Source organism: Musa acuminata, chromosome BXJ1-1 (genome assembly GCF_036884655.1).
Source record: "Musa acuminata AAA Group cultivar baxijiao chromosome BXJ1-1, Cavendish_Baxijiao_AAA, whole genome shotgun sequence".
NCBI lineage: Eukaryota > Viridiplantae > Streptophyta > Magnoliopsida > Zingiberales > Musaceae > Musa > Musa acuminata.
The window spans coordinates 6,605,760-6,621,927 of NC_088327.1; the positions used below are offsets into that span (position 1 = coordinate 6,605,760).

At 34.5% G+C, this 16,168-nt stretch overlaps 2 protein-coding genes across 8 annotated transcripts; both read right to left on the bottom strand.

Annotated features, from left to right (window-relative positions):
* Window positions 1-1,092: 1,092 nt before the first annotated feature.
* Window positions 1,093-11,598, bottom strand: LOC135583726 (SKP1-like protein 20). 7 transcript variants are annotated; one of them, XR_010495639.1, is made up of 10 exons: window positions 11,438-11,598; window positions 10,621-10,670; window positions 10,016-10,243; window positions 8,741-8,932; window positions 8,556-8,666; window positions 8,308-8,386; window positions 5,596-5,702; window positions 5,357-5,475; window positions 2,939-3,135; window positions 1,093-1,390 (listed from the first exon to the last, which is right to left on the bottom strand). XR_010495639.1 is itself a non-coding variant. In XM_065146683.1 (10 exons), exons 1-9 carry the CDS (start codon window positions 11,550-11,552, stop codon window positions 3,087-3,089), a joined length of 1,044 nt encoding a protein of 347 aa, XP_065002755.1. In that variant the 5' UTR covers window positions 11,553-11,598; the 3' UTR covers window positions 1,093-1,390; window positions 3,047-3,086. The 7 variants fall into 7 exon arrangements, 6 of the variants coding, with proteins under 6 accessions (XP_065002755.1, XP_065002698.1, XP_065002640.1 ...); XM_065146683.1 differs by having other exon boundaries at window positions 3,047-3,135; window positions 5,596-5,699; window positions 10,016-10,240; XM_065146626.1 differs by having other exon boundaries at window positions 3,047-3,135; window positions 10,016-10,240.
* Window positions 11,599-12,845: 1,247 nt separating this feature from the next.
* Window positions 12,846-15,921, bottom strand: LOC135635646 (two pore potassium channel a-like). Its single transcript, XM_065146896.1, has 3 exons — window positions 15,598-15,921; window positions 13,194-14,136; window positions 12,846-13,100 (listed from the first exon to the last, which is right to left on the bottom strand). Exons 2-3 carry the CDS (start codon window positions 14,093-14,095, stop codon window positions 12,947-12,949), a joined length of 1,056 nt encoding a protein of 351 aa, XP_065002968.1. The 5' UTR covers window positions 14,096-14,136; window positions 15,598-15,921; the 3' UTR covers window positions 12,846-12,946.
* Window positions 15,922-16,168: the final 247 nt, after the last annotated feature.

Below are 16,168 nucleotides of genomic sequence, written 5' to 3' on the forward strand. Positions count from 1 at the left end.
TGGTCTTATCGGAGGCACCATTAACACGGTCTTTTGCAATAACGAAGTAAAACGAAACATAAGATATGCGTTTTTCTTTTTTAATCTGGAGACTAAAAGTAAAATATGGTATCGTATTTTTTCTAATCTTCGTATTTTTTATTCTCGAAATAAAATGGGATATAGGATAAGCATTGTGGGCTTTTCACTATGCTCAAATCAAAATACGATACTAGATTTTTTGTCCTCTAATAAAATTCAATCCAAATCAATTACATTTCTTTTTCTTTTTCATTTATCATATTATTTGAAAAATAAATAAGAACGAATCAATTTCATCATATCGAGTTCACAACCAACCAACCACACAAACAATCGAATGAAACGATGCAAAAAGTCTTCCTCGAGTAAACGCTCATCCGATCTTGTGCCATCTCAACCGTTCCTTGAAGCTGACATGGTTTCACCGAAGACTACCCGCAATTCAATTACAGATATATGCAACAAAGAAATCATTGTTAAGATTCGTGCATCAAATGCTGGGGTTGTATTGAGATGTTTCCATGCAAATATTCTTGAAAAGTAGAAAATAATTAGTAGGCATAGTAATACTAATAAAAAAAATGAAATCAAAACTAACCACAAATTCTATAAGATCAACCATCAACCCAACTGTAAAGCTTATTATTTGTGGTCAAAATGAAATATATTCATACGTGAAATGGGACAGACCCAACTTAAATAAAACACATTCAGGAAATAAGTTGGGTTTAGTATTAATATTCTATAGGAGTTAATAAGAATATAAATCAAGACTGATAATTAAGATCCTTTTAAATTTAAGTTTAAAAAGTGAAATCAAATAGTAGATTAAAATGATAAAAGATATTTGAGGCATTTAAAAATTTAACACTTCTTTTATGGCTAACATATAAACATTGGTGAAATGAAAGCCAACATTATATATATATATATATATATATATATATATATATATATATATATATATATATATATATATATATATGGATTATTAGGTCTAAGTCAACGATATGATCTTAAGTTCCTATTTTGCCCTTCACATGTCCAGCACCAAAATAAACCACGCATCCCTCACGCTCGAACATTCAACGATGGAAATTAAACATCCCGAGATGCGGGTTTGTATTACAATTCTACAAGTCCACATGTTGTCGGCTATAATGATTTGCTCATTTCGGTAAATAGTCGAGCAACTTACAGGCATTATAACGCCAAGCTTAGCTCTTTTAAAGAGCGTCTGTTCACCTTCAACCACCACCACTGCCAAAGTGTTGCATGCAATGCACATTCTCACTGCATTCTCCAACCTCTTTTGGAGAAGAGCTGCTTCTACAATCCCGGTTCTGCCTCAAATCAAATTGGTCCAGATCTGAAGGTAAAGAATCAGATAATATAAGAAGGTAAAGAAACGCATCAAAGTTCACAAGTAGATTTTTAAGATTTTCAAGAAAAAAATGAAGTTTACCCTAGAAATACATTTCTATCATGGCACAGACATGCATTCCAAGTATGTTTCACCATACTATCAGTCATACAACCACTTTTCCTCATTTTGCTAAATATAGAATTCTAGACCTTTTACTCTCATTTTGCTGACTCCAATACAAGTGGTGCCTCAAACCTATGCTTCAATGCTGATACATTGTTTTCCTTATCTTTTAATTCGTATGAATTATGATTATTTTCATTGAGGACCCTATAGGAACAGTGCCTGATGTATACCATGAAGAGCCATCTATTAGTCCCCAACTCGGCTGCACAACAGCCTACTAGGCTATAAAGAGAAGATATTATTCAAAAGTACCTAAATATGTATATCCAATCAGAACCCAAACTGGACCCACATATTTGTAGGAAAGACCTCTCTCTCTCTCTCTCTCTCTGAAGTTCATAATTGAAACAGCGACCATGGTGGGCTTACTAAAGCCCTGGCTTTCCTCTCCGTATTCATATTCTTTATTTCTCCATTCTCCTTATTGCTTAGTAACAAAATTGAAGTTCCAGGTGTCAAACTGGACAAGCATTCATACCATAATGTCCCTCAACAATCAAACTACCAGACAACCATATCTGCTCTAATACAGAACCCAATAAGGTGATTTCAGCTTCTGCACCATGTCAAGGTAAGTGCCTTCTCTCATAAATATGGAAAGTTGCAATTTCTTAAGCAAAGCCACCACCAAGTTACATTACATATTCTCTGAAAGCTCACAAAATTTTAGTGCAACTAACAATTCTATAATTTAAATAAAGAAAAGCGAAGAAAGAGAAATTTCAGCATGCATAGTGCATCCTCTTAGCATATTCTTATTTATGCTACAAAAAGTCACAATACTTTCATGATCTGGTTTTGATATTTCATCATCCACATAGGTGGTATTGATATTTCATCATCTAGAGTATTATAATACAAAAAGAATTTGTTGTCCAACGTAACTAAATTCATATACATCAACTTCCAAATACATCTAATACTCGTTCGGTCATTCCACATGTCATTCATGTCATACATCAACTTCCAACATCATCTTATGATGAAGGTTATTATTCTTTTAGGATAACTACCAAGAAACTAACAGAGGAGTCAAAGTAATTTAAATACTTGGAAACCTACACACATTTAGCTGAAAAAGACGGAACCAGATGGAGATGTTTATCAAATAACATGAAGATTTCAACATAATTAACAAAACTCAAACACAAGACACGATCTTTATCATAAAGTAGTCCACTTGAACTTATTATTAGAAAATATAGAACTAAAATGTTTAACATTATTTAAAAACCTGGGGTTATAAAAAACACATGGTTTCCTTACCGAATTCAAAATGTTCTAAAAATATAAAAAAGAGAGAGACAAAATCAAAGATAATGAAATAGAAGAAACATGTTAATATATCTGGAAAGAACAGATTACCTTTAGCATATTATTAAGTATTCCAACATGATACAATTTGAAGTACAAGTTATCCGGCATGATAACCTGATAAATAAAGAGAAACCAAAGTGGAAGCATAGGGCAGACCTCTGAATACCCAAGTCTGAAACTACTTGTCTTTCATGTGCTAACGATAGTCGATTAAACGTAATCTCCTAGCAAACTCTGCAACTATCCTGCATCAATGGATAATAAAGCATGCCAAGTTACAGATAATAATACTACATCCTAGAAACAAGTTTGTTAAAGGAACACAAATTCTCAAAGTTGTAAATGAATGAGATAGAATCTAGATCTATTATGAATTCTGATGATAACTCATATTCTCAGTCTGTAAGTGCACGTGGTCTGTGGATATATGCATATGTCAAAGGTTAAGTTTCATGGAGTGTATCCAGCTAGTTAACTGTTTTCTGAGAAGAGCAGTCCATTGTTTTTTGCATGTACTTGCAATTTCTTGTGGATTACTAAATAACAACACTTCTTTACGTAAAGATGTTTTCATTGTTCTTTTAGTTTGTTTCCTTCGATTACCTGAATAATCTCCACAATATGACTCAAGCTGCTTTTGTTGAACACTCAACAATGTTTGTATATCATAAGTATACAATCCTTGTGTGCTTCTTTCTTCATGGTACCTTTTTCATGTACTTTTTTCACACACTTAGTATCACATAATAACAACAACAATAAGTCACAATTCCCCAACTATTTGGGTTGGGACTTCTTTCCACCACTAAAAGTGTAATAACATATAGTACATCACAAATTAGTCAAATTCCTAAGAAAGTGTAAAAGTAAAACAAATTTTGAATAAATACTATTTTTGCAGACTCTAGACTCTTAAGAGTTTTGAGAATCAACATCAAACAACAGTGGATACGAAGACGAAAAAATCAAAAGCATCTGAAGTATTACAACAGTTTAGGTACAAACTAGAAGGCATAGGAATCTAACAGGCACTAATAAAGACTTGATAGGTACATGTAAATGTTTATGATATATTCACAATTTTAAAACATGTACAGATTTTTAAAGGGGACTCCATGGTAACATTGGAAGGAACAATGAAAATTTACACATGGAGTCCATTGGAATGGTTAAAAATAAATAGGTGCAACAACTATAAATTTTGTTACTTTTATCTTTCCGTCACTACTGCATACCTGAAGAGGAGATGTGTAAGTTAATTCTATTTGAGTGTAATAAATTTTAATTAAATTTATTATTCTCTAGGCAGATGAATAGAATATTCACATAGTTGTGACGTATATGAATGCAACTTCAGTAAACATTAATGTTAATCAATGTGTATAAAAAAATTAATAATGAACATTTAAAGTCTATATTTGATAGTAGCAAAATATAAAGATGATACAAAACCTTAATAATAGAAAAGGGAAGAAACATGAAACTCAAGATCAGTAATGTAATGGCCAATAAAAGACTGTGGTAGGAGGTCTGGGATAATTTAGAGATATTGATTTGATGGGGAGAAGAAAGGTTGGCAATGAAGCAATGAGATCAATAAAGTAGTTAACAAAAAGAGAGCAAGGCTATGAGGCAGTTAAAACGCTATTAGTAAAAAGGTATAACTTTCATAGCCAAATGGACATTAAAATTGAGGGGAAAAAGCAAAACAAACCTTCTGAAGTGAGAAGAGTGGGGATACAGTTAATACAAGAAGAATACAAAATAGGTGAAATTTTTTAATCATATATAATATGAATAATAAAGTGATGGACCTACTAATAATCAGTATAATGAAGATCAAACATATAGTAAATTATCACAGAGTTACAGAATAAATATAAGAATAGAAATTATAGCCTCACAAATGAAAATATGCTGAGGTTCACAATGTCTCGGAAAACTGACGGAGTTTACAGATGGTATGCCAATAAGATATGGGTCTATTCGGAAGGTAAAGAAGGATTGATATGTTTAACTAGCTTATGTAAATAAACCTTTAGAACTAAGAAAAAGCAATATCAACGTAGAAACAAAACTTTTGTGATAAATTATATCTTTCCATACAAGATTTGTTGGTCATGTACCAACCAACATATGGTACTTTCCAAGAAAAGTTTCCCAATTTTACCAGTCCAGACCAAACCATTGTGTCAACTTAACCTTGTCATGACAGACCTCACACCAATACTCCACCAAAATAGAAGGTGACAGCTAGAATAAAACAGTACTGGTATTTATAGCAGCAACTACATAATTCAATTATTAGCTACTGGAGAGCATTAGTTTTTAATCTGTAAACAAAGGAGATAATCATTTTTGATATAAGTTGCAAAATTTTCTACTTAACTAGAATTGAAGTTTCAGCAACAAACAAATAAGCAATAAGAAATCATTAAATTATGCACACATTTGAAGATATCTCACCTGTCATTTTCTCTCATCTTTTCTTGATCCAAATCATCATCAAACTCAGTTTCTGTACAGGAAAAATCTTCAGCACCATCATCTGAAGTTCTCATAGGAGGAAGAACAACACCAACTTCCTGCAATAATGTAAACAAAGTAGCTGTTTACTAGAAATACAAAACAAATATTAATTACACTGCAGCTGGGAGATGTGGCTATCACAAATTCTTCAGAGGATAAATGATGATGTTACTAACCTTTACATCTGGACAATTTAGATAATTTACGGAAGAACTCTGTGCTTTATTCTTTCTTTTTTTACTCTTCCTTTTACATTTAGATGCTCTTACACATTTCAAATCTGCTGAAACACACGATACAACACATAAAAACTAATGATAACCGTTTCCACATACTGTTGAAAAATGGAAAGTGGCACTTGACGTAAGTCCTATACACATGCTAAAAACTCAAAAATTTCCAGCAATGTGCACACACACAGTAATGATCAACAGGGTTTAGTTTAGAATAAAAAATTCAACCTGAAACCTAGACGAAATTAACTCCTTGGAAGCAACATCAGTCAAAGAAACTTCAACATTACAGTGTGACCAGTACAAGTAAACATTAACATGATGATATATGCCAGTTTAACAGTAGAATAAGATATCCTACAGCAAAACAACAAAGAAATGAAGAACTAATCATTGAACTAAGCAAGCCATAAAATTGCAGTCCAGCTAGAAACTTTAATCACAGTTCAATCAGTAGAATGTATTGCCGTTCTTATTAGGTAAATAAGCTTTTCAACCATCCATTTCTACCACATATTTAACATAAATGCTCCTTCATTAACAAGCCAATAGTCAAAATACTTAGAAGCAACATCAGACAAAGAAACTTCAACATTACAGTGTGACCAGTACAAGTAAACATTAACATGATGATATATGCCAGTTTAACAGTAGAATAAGATATCCTACAGCAAAACAACAAAGAAATGAAGAACTAATCATTGAACTAAGCAAGCCATAAAATTGCAGTCCAGCTAGAAACTTTAATCACAGTTCAATCAGTAGAATGTCTTGTCGTTCTTATTAGGTAAATAAGTTTTTCAACCATCCATTTCTACCACATATTTAACATAAATGCTCCTTCATTAACAAGCCAATAGTCAAAATACTTAGGGAATCTATCCTCAAGAAAAAAAAAGGTAAATCTATACGAAGTAGGATGTTATAGCCAACCATTTCACATTAACAAGAGAAAATAGACGACATGAATGAAAACATGGTGGCCCCTAGCTTCCTTAACATTCTTTCCCTTCTTATCTTTTCTTTTAACTGTTTCTACTTTCCTTCTCTCCCTTTTCCAATTTTATCTATCATCTTTTTGTATAAAAGGATAATCAATTCACATTTCCCCCAAAAGAAAGTATAGGAGGTACCACAAAGTTGATAAATAATTTCCATGTTTCTTGAACCTTAAACCCAAATCATAATGAAGCAACCTCGCTGCAGTAACCCAAGCCAGCCTTATTTAAAATTTCTTTACTCTGGAGTCTGGAAAGAAATCTAATTGCACAGCACCTAAAATGCACCAAAGCCTGCCTTATTTAAAATATCTTTGCTCTGGAGTCTGGAAAGAGATCTAGTTGCACAGCACCTTAAAATGCACCAAATACAATGCTTCTTTCCTTCGGAGGGAGCATGACACTCTCATATCCGAGAATGAATAACCACTGACATAAGCCAATATATTGATGAACAATCTTTTGTAAATAAGCATATATAAGAATCACTAACCCTTCCTATTAATTTTTGTATCTATACTGTTCAGAACTTATATGGTTTCCTTGGTGAATAATATGGTGACCGTTGTTATATATGCAGAGAAACTGCCATGAAGTGTAGTAGTAAACAAGTTGCAACTGAAAAATGTCTTATCAATCAAGAACAAGCCACCTATAAGGGCCATCTACCATGAACAGAACCAGCCACCTTGGTGGCTAACCAAGCAAGATTTATGGTCAGCCACCCAAGGCCCAGATCTGGCATTTCTGAGACAACTGGGCACAATGTAATATCTTCCTATAGGAAAAAAAAATCTTAGCATAAATGATGCACAGTTTTCTCCTCAACCAAAGATCTTATATAAGCCGTCTAGAACATTGGAGGAACAACAGGTTGACCCAGCGCACAAGGCTTCTGACAATGTAGGTCTAGGGAGAGAACATAAACATCCTTAACCCTATAAGTAAAGATGTTGTTTACATTACTTAAATCCTGTCACCAAATCACAAATGAGAAATCTTATCACGGCACCAGAGTTTGAGTACCATCTAGAAAATTGAAGGAACTATACAAGAAGAGACAAGCAAGGAAGCAATTCATATTGACCTTGCTAAGTTTTTGTTTGCTTTGCACCTTGCTCAAAGCATCTCAAATTTGTTTAGATGAGGTTGAGAGATAAGAGACTCATGCAGAGGCAACTTTAGGAGAAGGGTTACATCACAAACCAGCTTTCTCAAGGTCAGCAGGTCAGGTTGATTCAAGATCTGCTGAGCCAGTGGCATACAAAGATATACTGCTTATATGCATTGAAGAATGTCAGAAGTATAGAGGCCTATACAATTTGTCAATACACATTATGATAAACCAAAAAAGAAATTAGATCATATTAGCCTTTCAAACACATTAAAATAAAACAGAAAAGAAAATCTTTGAATGTTAAACTTTCACAAAAAAACATATTATCCGATTGAAAGTTTAAAACAATAAAACTGAAATCTTGTACTTCATCAGGCCAATTCAACAATCTACTGAAAAATCAGAAGTACTGAAATCTGCTGTACAGTTAAAAGAGAGTCAATAGGTGGTGAAGGCAAGAAACAAAACAGATATGAAAAATTTTGAGTTAGTGTGAAGATAAGTTTAAATCTAGGAGGCCAAAAAAACTGCTCACGGTACCTTCATCTTTCCCATTAATAAGTTCCAGAAGCTCCTCAACTGTACGCTTATCCTCCTGTTTCTTTTCAAGTTCCACATTCTGCAATGGCATGTATCGTTTAAATAGGTTGATTTTAAGACAAAATAAATTTTTATCATCAAGAAAGAAAAAACATAGTTGACACTGTTAATTGACCTTTTAGAGATGCATTTAAATTTACAAAATATAACAGCTGAAGTCCTAAAAGTATTCGACAGAATGCAATTACCTTTAATTCCTTTTGTTCCTTCATGTTTTTCCTTTTTCTAGCAAGATGTTGATTTAATAACCGGATGTAAAGATTATTTGTTGGATTTCTCAGTGGCTCCAATTTCTCCTCCTAAAATAGGACACAGCTGAGTTATTTTTACATCAAATTTCAAATACAAAGTAGTTGCCTGAAATCATATGTACCTCAGTGAGATCATCAGGAACACGAAAAATTTCACGTATCTCGTCATTACTACTTCCTTCTATTATACGAGCAATTGCTCGACTAATAAGATCCACCAAAGGGCTTAACTCAAGACTGTGAGCTGCTGATATCAACTCCACTAATCGATCAGTATCAGTTTTCATAAATTTTTCATCAAAGGATTTCCGTTCCTGAGAAACAACAAACAAGTTACTAAAACAGAAGTCAAAAGTGATGATACCAGTATGGAATTCAACTTAAAATTTCAGAATCCCATAGCAGGTCAAACGCAACTAAAATATAAATTTGTGTCATTTTTATGATCAAGATGAAACCTCCTACCCCATCAAGCATCCCACAATATGCACCATACCATGAAGTCCATGTTGCATGTCAAATGCATACATTCATGAACATCCTTTCCAACCTAACAGTTACAACTTTTAATGAATTCATGATTATAAAGGTGAGAATTAAAATACGTTGGTTAAGGCTCACGTTTTAATATTTGGCTTCTGAACACTTTAATAAATCCATTGGTCGGTAAACTTTGCATTTAAGAAAATAATGATATATTGGAAGTTCATTTTCTTTCAAGTCCAAGTCAAGGATTGTTAGAATAGGTATAAGATTTAGGAACAATTAAATAGATGCACCTAATATTTGAGATCAATCAACACGAATTCATGACTATGACATGCTACGGGCTGAAATGAGTCTGAAATAACTAAACAAAAAATACTGTATAAAAGAATGAAAGAACAAATGAAAGTCACAAACCAAAAATCTCATGTGCACTATGTTCACTAAACCTAGCTTCATCTCATTTGATGACTCAGAATGTCATGCAATACAGTGATTTCAATAGGTGCTCGCCTAGGCGCTCGGGCGAGGCGAGGCCCGAGCGCCTCGCTTCATTTCCAGGCGACGCACTTTATATAATATAATTAATAAATATAATTATATTTATTGATTATATTATATATTTTTATATTTTAGCATCTCGTTTTGCTCGGGTGAGCACCTAAAGCCTCGAGCGTTTTTGGACCTTGACGCCTAGTGCTTTTTAAATCACTGATGCAATGACAATGATGCAGAACATAGGTCACACGACATGACATAGTTTAAGACTTGATCCAAATTGAATCTTAAGAATAGAATTTAAACAAAGCTAGATCTCTAGATCATTAATTCTGATTCTACGGTTGGCAGCAATATGAACATTCTTTAACAAAGCTAAATGTAAAAAAACATAACAACAAAATGCTTCAAACCTTATCTGAATGACCTGGAACTTGATGAAATCGGCAGTAATGAAGTATCGAACTCAATATGGCTGGACTGACTTGCTCTGGTAGAGGGATGGGATTATTCTTACAGGAACCCAACCCAGTCCGAAGCATCTCTCGATGAATCAAAGGACAAACTGTTACAAATTCCCCTTCAACTTGTTGTATCAACCCATCATTTGTTTGGATCCACACATAGGAACTTTTGGCCTGCTGGAGTATAGTGAAACAAATGTACTTCTTCTGTATTTACCACTAAGAGACATCCCTAGATGCTTCCAATTATTGCAAAGGTAATGAAAATCAATGACCATTAACAATGAAATGTCTACTAAAAATTTCATAATTGACAAACATGCTCAACTGATTTTAAATTCATGACAACATTCATGCAGGAAACGCAAACAAAAACAAAGTAGATGAGAGATCTTGGTTACAAAAGGAGAGGAAGTACTGAGCCTACACATTTTAGTGACAAGGCTCCATCAACAACAAATATTCTCTTGAAAACAAATATGCTACATTTTCATACATGATTCGATGACCCAAGAACAACAAAAGTTTAACTGGAAAGAAAGTACTGGGCCTACCTGAGTTTTGTTGAGTGCAATTTCATTTCCTGACATCTTATTTTGAGGCCCTATACAGAAGGAAAGAGTGCAAAATTAAATCATAATATCAAGAAATCAAGGTAAAACAGTCTACAATTATCAAAAAGACACCATATGACATGATAGCAACGAAGATAATCTCTAGAAGTTGAGAGATTTTCATTTTGGTAAGGTTTTAATTGCATAATCAAAATGCAACTGTACATTTAAATATGATCAATTTTTTTAAAAAAATAAAAAATAAAATGAAGAATGTGGGTTCTAAATCGAGTGCCTGCCTAAATTATTGATGAAATGACCTGACAACTTTATAATGCTAATTTCATATCTAAACTTATTAGAATAATTCTGGTGATAATGGAAGAAGTAATTCCTTTATAATGCATCAGAAACAAAAAGAAGAATATAAAGGTTATCTTCGTATAAGTCCCGCCATTGTTGCGGGACGAACATACCTAGAAAACCAGACATATTTCCATCTCAAGAAACGAAACCACAAAATGATTGCATATGGAGAATTGCGCGATAAGAGGTGGCGAGCAACATCAGTAGGAGCACTACTACTAAAGCGCTCCGGCGAATTTTAAGTGACGGCAAAAAGCCTATCTCCACTTGCCCTCTATCCAAGACCTGTGACCTTTAGGATGGCCCAAGACGAGAACACGAGAAACCCAGAGAGAGGACACCGAGACCACGCGCCGATCCAGGAAACATCGAGACAGTGTGGCCTCCCTCGTCCATTCCCCGCGACGAAAGGAAAGGGAGGGGACGACGAATGGCGGGACGGCGAAAGTACCTGATGGACGAATTTGGAGGCGGATCGACAAGCTAGGGTTCTTGGCGGCGAGCGACTGGGGAGAACGACCGAGAAAGGTGAGCAGATATGGGAACGGGCGGGATAGGTTTAACATTCACAGAGCCGTCTGACGTGGTCTCGAAGGCAAACAAAACTCCTCTCTCCCTCTCTCTCTCTCTCTCTCTCTATATATATATATATATATGCTAGTTTAAATCTAGAAGGTTCTACATATTTATCCTTTTAATTTCATGTATATCTTAACTTATCATTTTCTAGACTTCAATTTTGAGGGACATATATGAAAAATAATTAATATTAATTAGCTTTTTAATATCATTGTATGTTAATGATCAATTAACTATGGTAACATACATGTATATTATAAATTATACATATATATTTAATAATGTCGTATTTAATTTGACGTTGTTTGGACGAGAATCAAAATTAATAAAGGTGAAACCTTTTTTGATCCAACGTGAGAGGACAAAATAAAGCAGGCTCATTGGAAACTAAATAATTTCTAACTTTGATAAGATCATATTTAGTCTCATATTAATTTAAGAGTTTGAAGTGAGTGCAATCACAGTAGCAAAAGCTAATATTATCCTATATAGCAGTTCGAGTTATATTCTCCTATAGAAAGAAATGAATTAAGTTTGACTTTAAGTTTAAGTCGAGTATTAAATCTAAAAGAATTTAAAATAGTGGCAATTAGTAAATTTAAATTTAGAAACTTAAATTTAAAAGGGTGAATATGAAGATTAGTTTATAGATATACATCAAACCATAGGTTCAATATAGAAAATGTAAAAAATATAAGCTAAAAAATAAAATTCAAAAATTTATAAAAAAAAATATATAGTTGTGAAATCTCTTTTTATTATAGAATAAATTCATAAAAAATGATGGTAAAGTTACAATCATGACAAGACTTCTTGCCTCAAGCTACAATCATGGAACAGGAACCCATCAGTATCAAGTACATTTATCCTTGGACATCGAACTTGGAAGGGGGAAATCATTGCCAATTGAATCTTTGATGTTGTGCTTGCAAACTGGCAGTTGACTGGACAAAGTAGTGACACAAGAAGTTGATCACAGCCAAGCACTCTTATAAATATATCTTGTTGCTACTAAAAGCTTGTACTTTGTGATCAACTTAGCGTTGGGAAGCAAGCAATCTTTAGCAGATATGACACCAATTTAATATATCCTCCTAGTTTCTCTTCTTTCAGATCCAACAGTTGTTCTATTGATGAAGTTAACACAAGAAGTCGTAATGTCTCAATTATTTGATGCTGTTTACATGGATCATTTCCAATCAGAAAAAGATCAACTGATTCTAATTCGATGTAGTTAACAAAATATGTGATGAAACCGACTGCAAGTCACAAAATCGACAAACTAGAATATTGACGAAATTAACTTGAGAGAAGCATTTATTAACATAAACTTAACCAATAGATACATCTGAAAGAAGTATGGTGTTAACCATAAGCTTCTCTACCGATTAGACTGAGCAAGAACCAGGTCAGCTGCTGATAGTGTACCGGACTGATCAATGTCGAGATCCTCGAATTCCTCCATCACAAGTGCGATATCCTCTTCGCTGATCTTCCCCATCTCTTTCAGCTTATAAATTATGAACTCTGCAGCACTGTGAATATCAGAAAAAATAGGTATTAGTATTCAAAATCGTAAACAGACTTCATCGAGAGAAATTTAGATGGTTAGGGGTGGAATTACTTACCCCACAACACCATCATCATCAAGATCTGCTGCTTCAAGGTCCACAAATGTCATTCTCCTAGTAAGGACCCATTTAGCCAGTAATTTCTGTCGGTGTTCTGCGTTTAACTCAGCAAGGTATAGAAAGAACTGAGCTACACAAACAGTGCTAGTTACGATCCAGAAAATAGCAAATGCACGACCTCCTCCAGTTGAGAAGCTCTTGTCTCCATATCCTAATGTGGTTATAGTAGAACAAACACAATAAAAGGCATCGACAAATTCTAGTTTCTCGACCTTCCATAGAAACACAGTCCCGATGGTAATTAGCAATACAAGAATCACTGCAGTTGTATAGAATTTATATTTTACTTTGTTAGTCTCAATCTGTTTCAACATATGTGCCTCCCCTCCCTTGCAACGCATATGTAATGCTTTATATAACAACATTTCCTGCTTTTCAACAAGATAATCAGCTGCTCTACTTAACAACATACCTACTATTGCCATGCCAGTAAACACAAAAACAGATGCTAGAAGTTTTGTGGTGACACTATTTGGAACCAGATCTCCATAACCAACGGTGGTCATTGTTACGATGGAGAAGTATATAGCATCAAGAACACCATTTGTTTTCTTGCCAGCAAGTTGATCCTTTACAAGATAAAAGCAAGCAGCCCCTGCTCCTAGGTAGATAACCAAGTAGAGAACTACTTGCTTAAGGCTTGGACGAAAATAGATGGAATTCAACTTTGAATCAGGAAGTGTGCCACCAACTTCAGTCGGACCCAATAGGATGTCGACAGATGGGGCACTTTTACTACGGAGGAACCTTTTTCTCTTGGTTGTGGTATTCTTCTGGGGATATTTAGGAGGATCTACTAACCCTGACAGCAACGGCCGTTTTGCAGACTCGTTAGCCATTAACTGTCTAAATAATAATACGATCTCTACTTTACAAGTACCTGCAGTAGAAAATAACTACCAAAGAGTCATGAATTGTAATTCCTTAATGTTAGAATATGAGACTACATATCTATGTTTTGATCATAAAATTGACCAATAGTTGTATGTTTTGACAATGAAATGTCTATTTCATCAATTCTAACATGAAAAACAAGTTATCTTGACAAAATAACAGATCAGAAGGACTCAGAACAAACAAAAACAATAAAAGAAAAAGAAAGTATCCAATACCATTAATTATGTTTCTTCACCTTATGAAGATAGTAAACCATGGGAAAGCAACCAGAGAGTTACCCTATAACATTAACAAGTAGCTTTTTCTTAACAACATTATCTTAAGAATTTAGATTAAGATGTAAACAACATTGAATGTTCAAAAGAAGGGAAAAAAAATGATCCCTGAAAATCAAAAAATATCTTAACTACGAAAAGGGACCTGATGGCTAACACACAGTTGAAGTCATTCGAACATAAGAAGCCCAAAGATACAGTAAAACAGAGGTCTCCATGCACCTCAGACATATACATTCAATAAACAAAAATAAAAACCTTAATACCGTCTTTTACTTTACTGATATGAGGGTTGAAAATTTGATGATAGACCAAAATATGCTGCAAGCTAGGACTCAAAGAGAAAATGGCAAGCCAAAGGAGTACAGATGTACCCATCATGTTTCAGGTACCAGATCTTCCACACAACTAAAAAAAGACAAAAAATAGCATTTTCAGATGCTCATGCCCATGTGTAGGCATCTGCACTCATAATGCAGTCAATTCTTGACATGAAGTGGTGCATGATAAGCATAGTCATCATAAAATTCTGTATGCATCAATGCCAGGCCTTCAAGAAAAAATCTTGAAGGCAGATTTCAGGATAACCATAGCCATGGTATATTTGTATCCGTCAACGGCATGCACAAAAGAAAAACAACAAAAAGTATATCTTCCTTACAGAAAATTTCAGAAGAATCATAGCCATGACAAAATTTTGTATGCATCAATATTAGGCCAAAAGAAAAACAAAAAAACATATATACCTCCCTTAAAGTAAATCTCAGGATATGCATAATCATAACAAAATTCTGTATGCATCAACACCGGGGCAAAAGGAAAAAAAAAATCATTAAACCAGATTTCGTGATAACCATCATAGTCATGGTATAATTTCGTATGCATCACCAGGCAAATAAATAAATAAATAAAAAAGAATCCTTGAAGCAATTTCAGGAGAAGCATTGTCATGAAAATTCTGTCAGCATCAATGCTAGCCAAAAAAAGAAGAAAAAAGACTTCATTAAAGCAAGTTTTAAGATATGCGAAGTCATGACAAAATTCTGTATACATAAATTCCATGCAACAGAAAAAACCCCTCATCAAATCAAATTCCAGGATAAGCATAGAAATTCTAAAATCCTGTATGCATCGATCCCAGGCAAAAAAGGGAAACCAAAAAAGATTACCTTCCTCAAAGCAAACCCGTAGGGTTCTAGCGGAAAGGCATCAAGTAGATCTTCCACCTCCGAATTCTGTCTCAATGGCCAAAAGGACCAAACTTTATCGGTCCTCCAGCTCCGACTTCCGCCTCAAAACCCTCCGACCTCCTTCCCAAAGGCAGTCAGCAGCACACACAGGATTGGGTTCCGTAATCACGAAAGATTTCCGACCAAGAACTGGATCTCTAGGGACGAAGGATGATAACGGGTTTACCTCGCTGGACTAAGCTGTGGACCTCCGCATCGATCGAATACGATACCGACCACGGATGGGCTTCCGACGGATTCCGAGATTATAAATGACAGGAGGGCACGTCCGTCGAAACCATACGAAGGCGGGGACGGGGGTGTGGGGGGTGTCGGCCACGTGGCGTGAGATCTGTTCGCCTTTTGACTTGCCATGTCTCTCTCATCGATGCCGGACACCATGGTCATGTATTAATGCCACATGTATATATAGATAATGTCAAGAGGACGATTAGATCAAACTACACACAATAGAACTTCAACCACTCAAATTTTACAAATGAAATTAAAT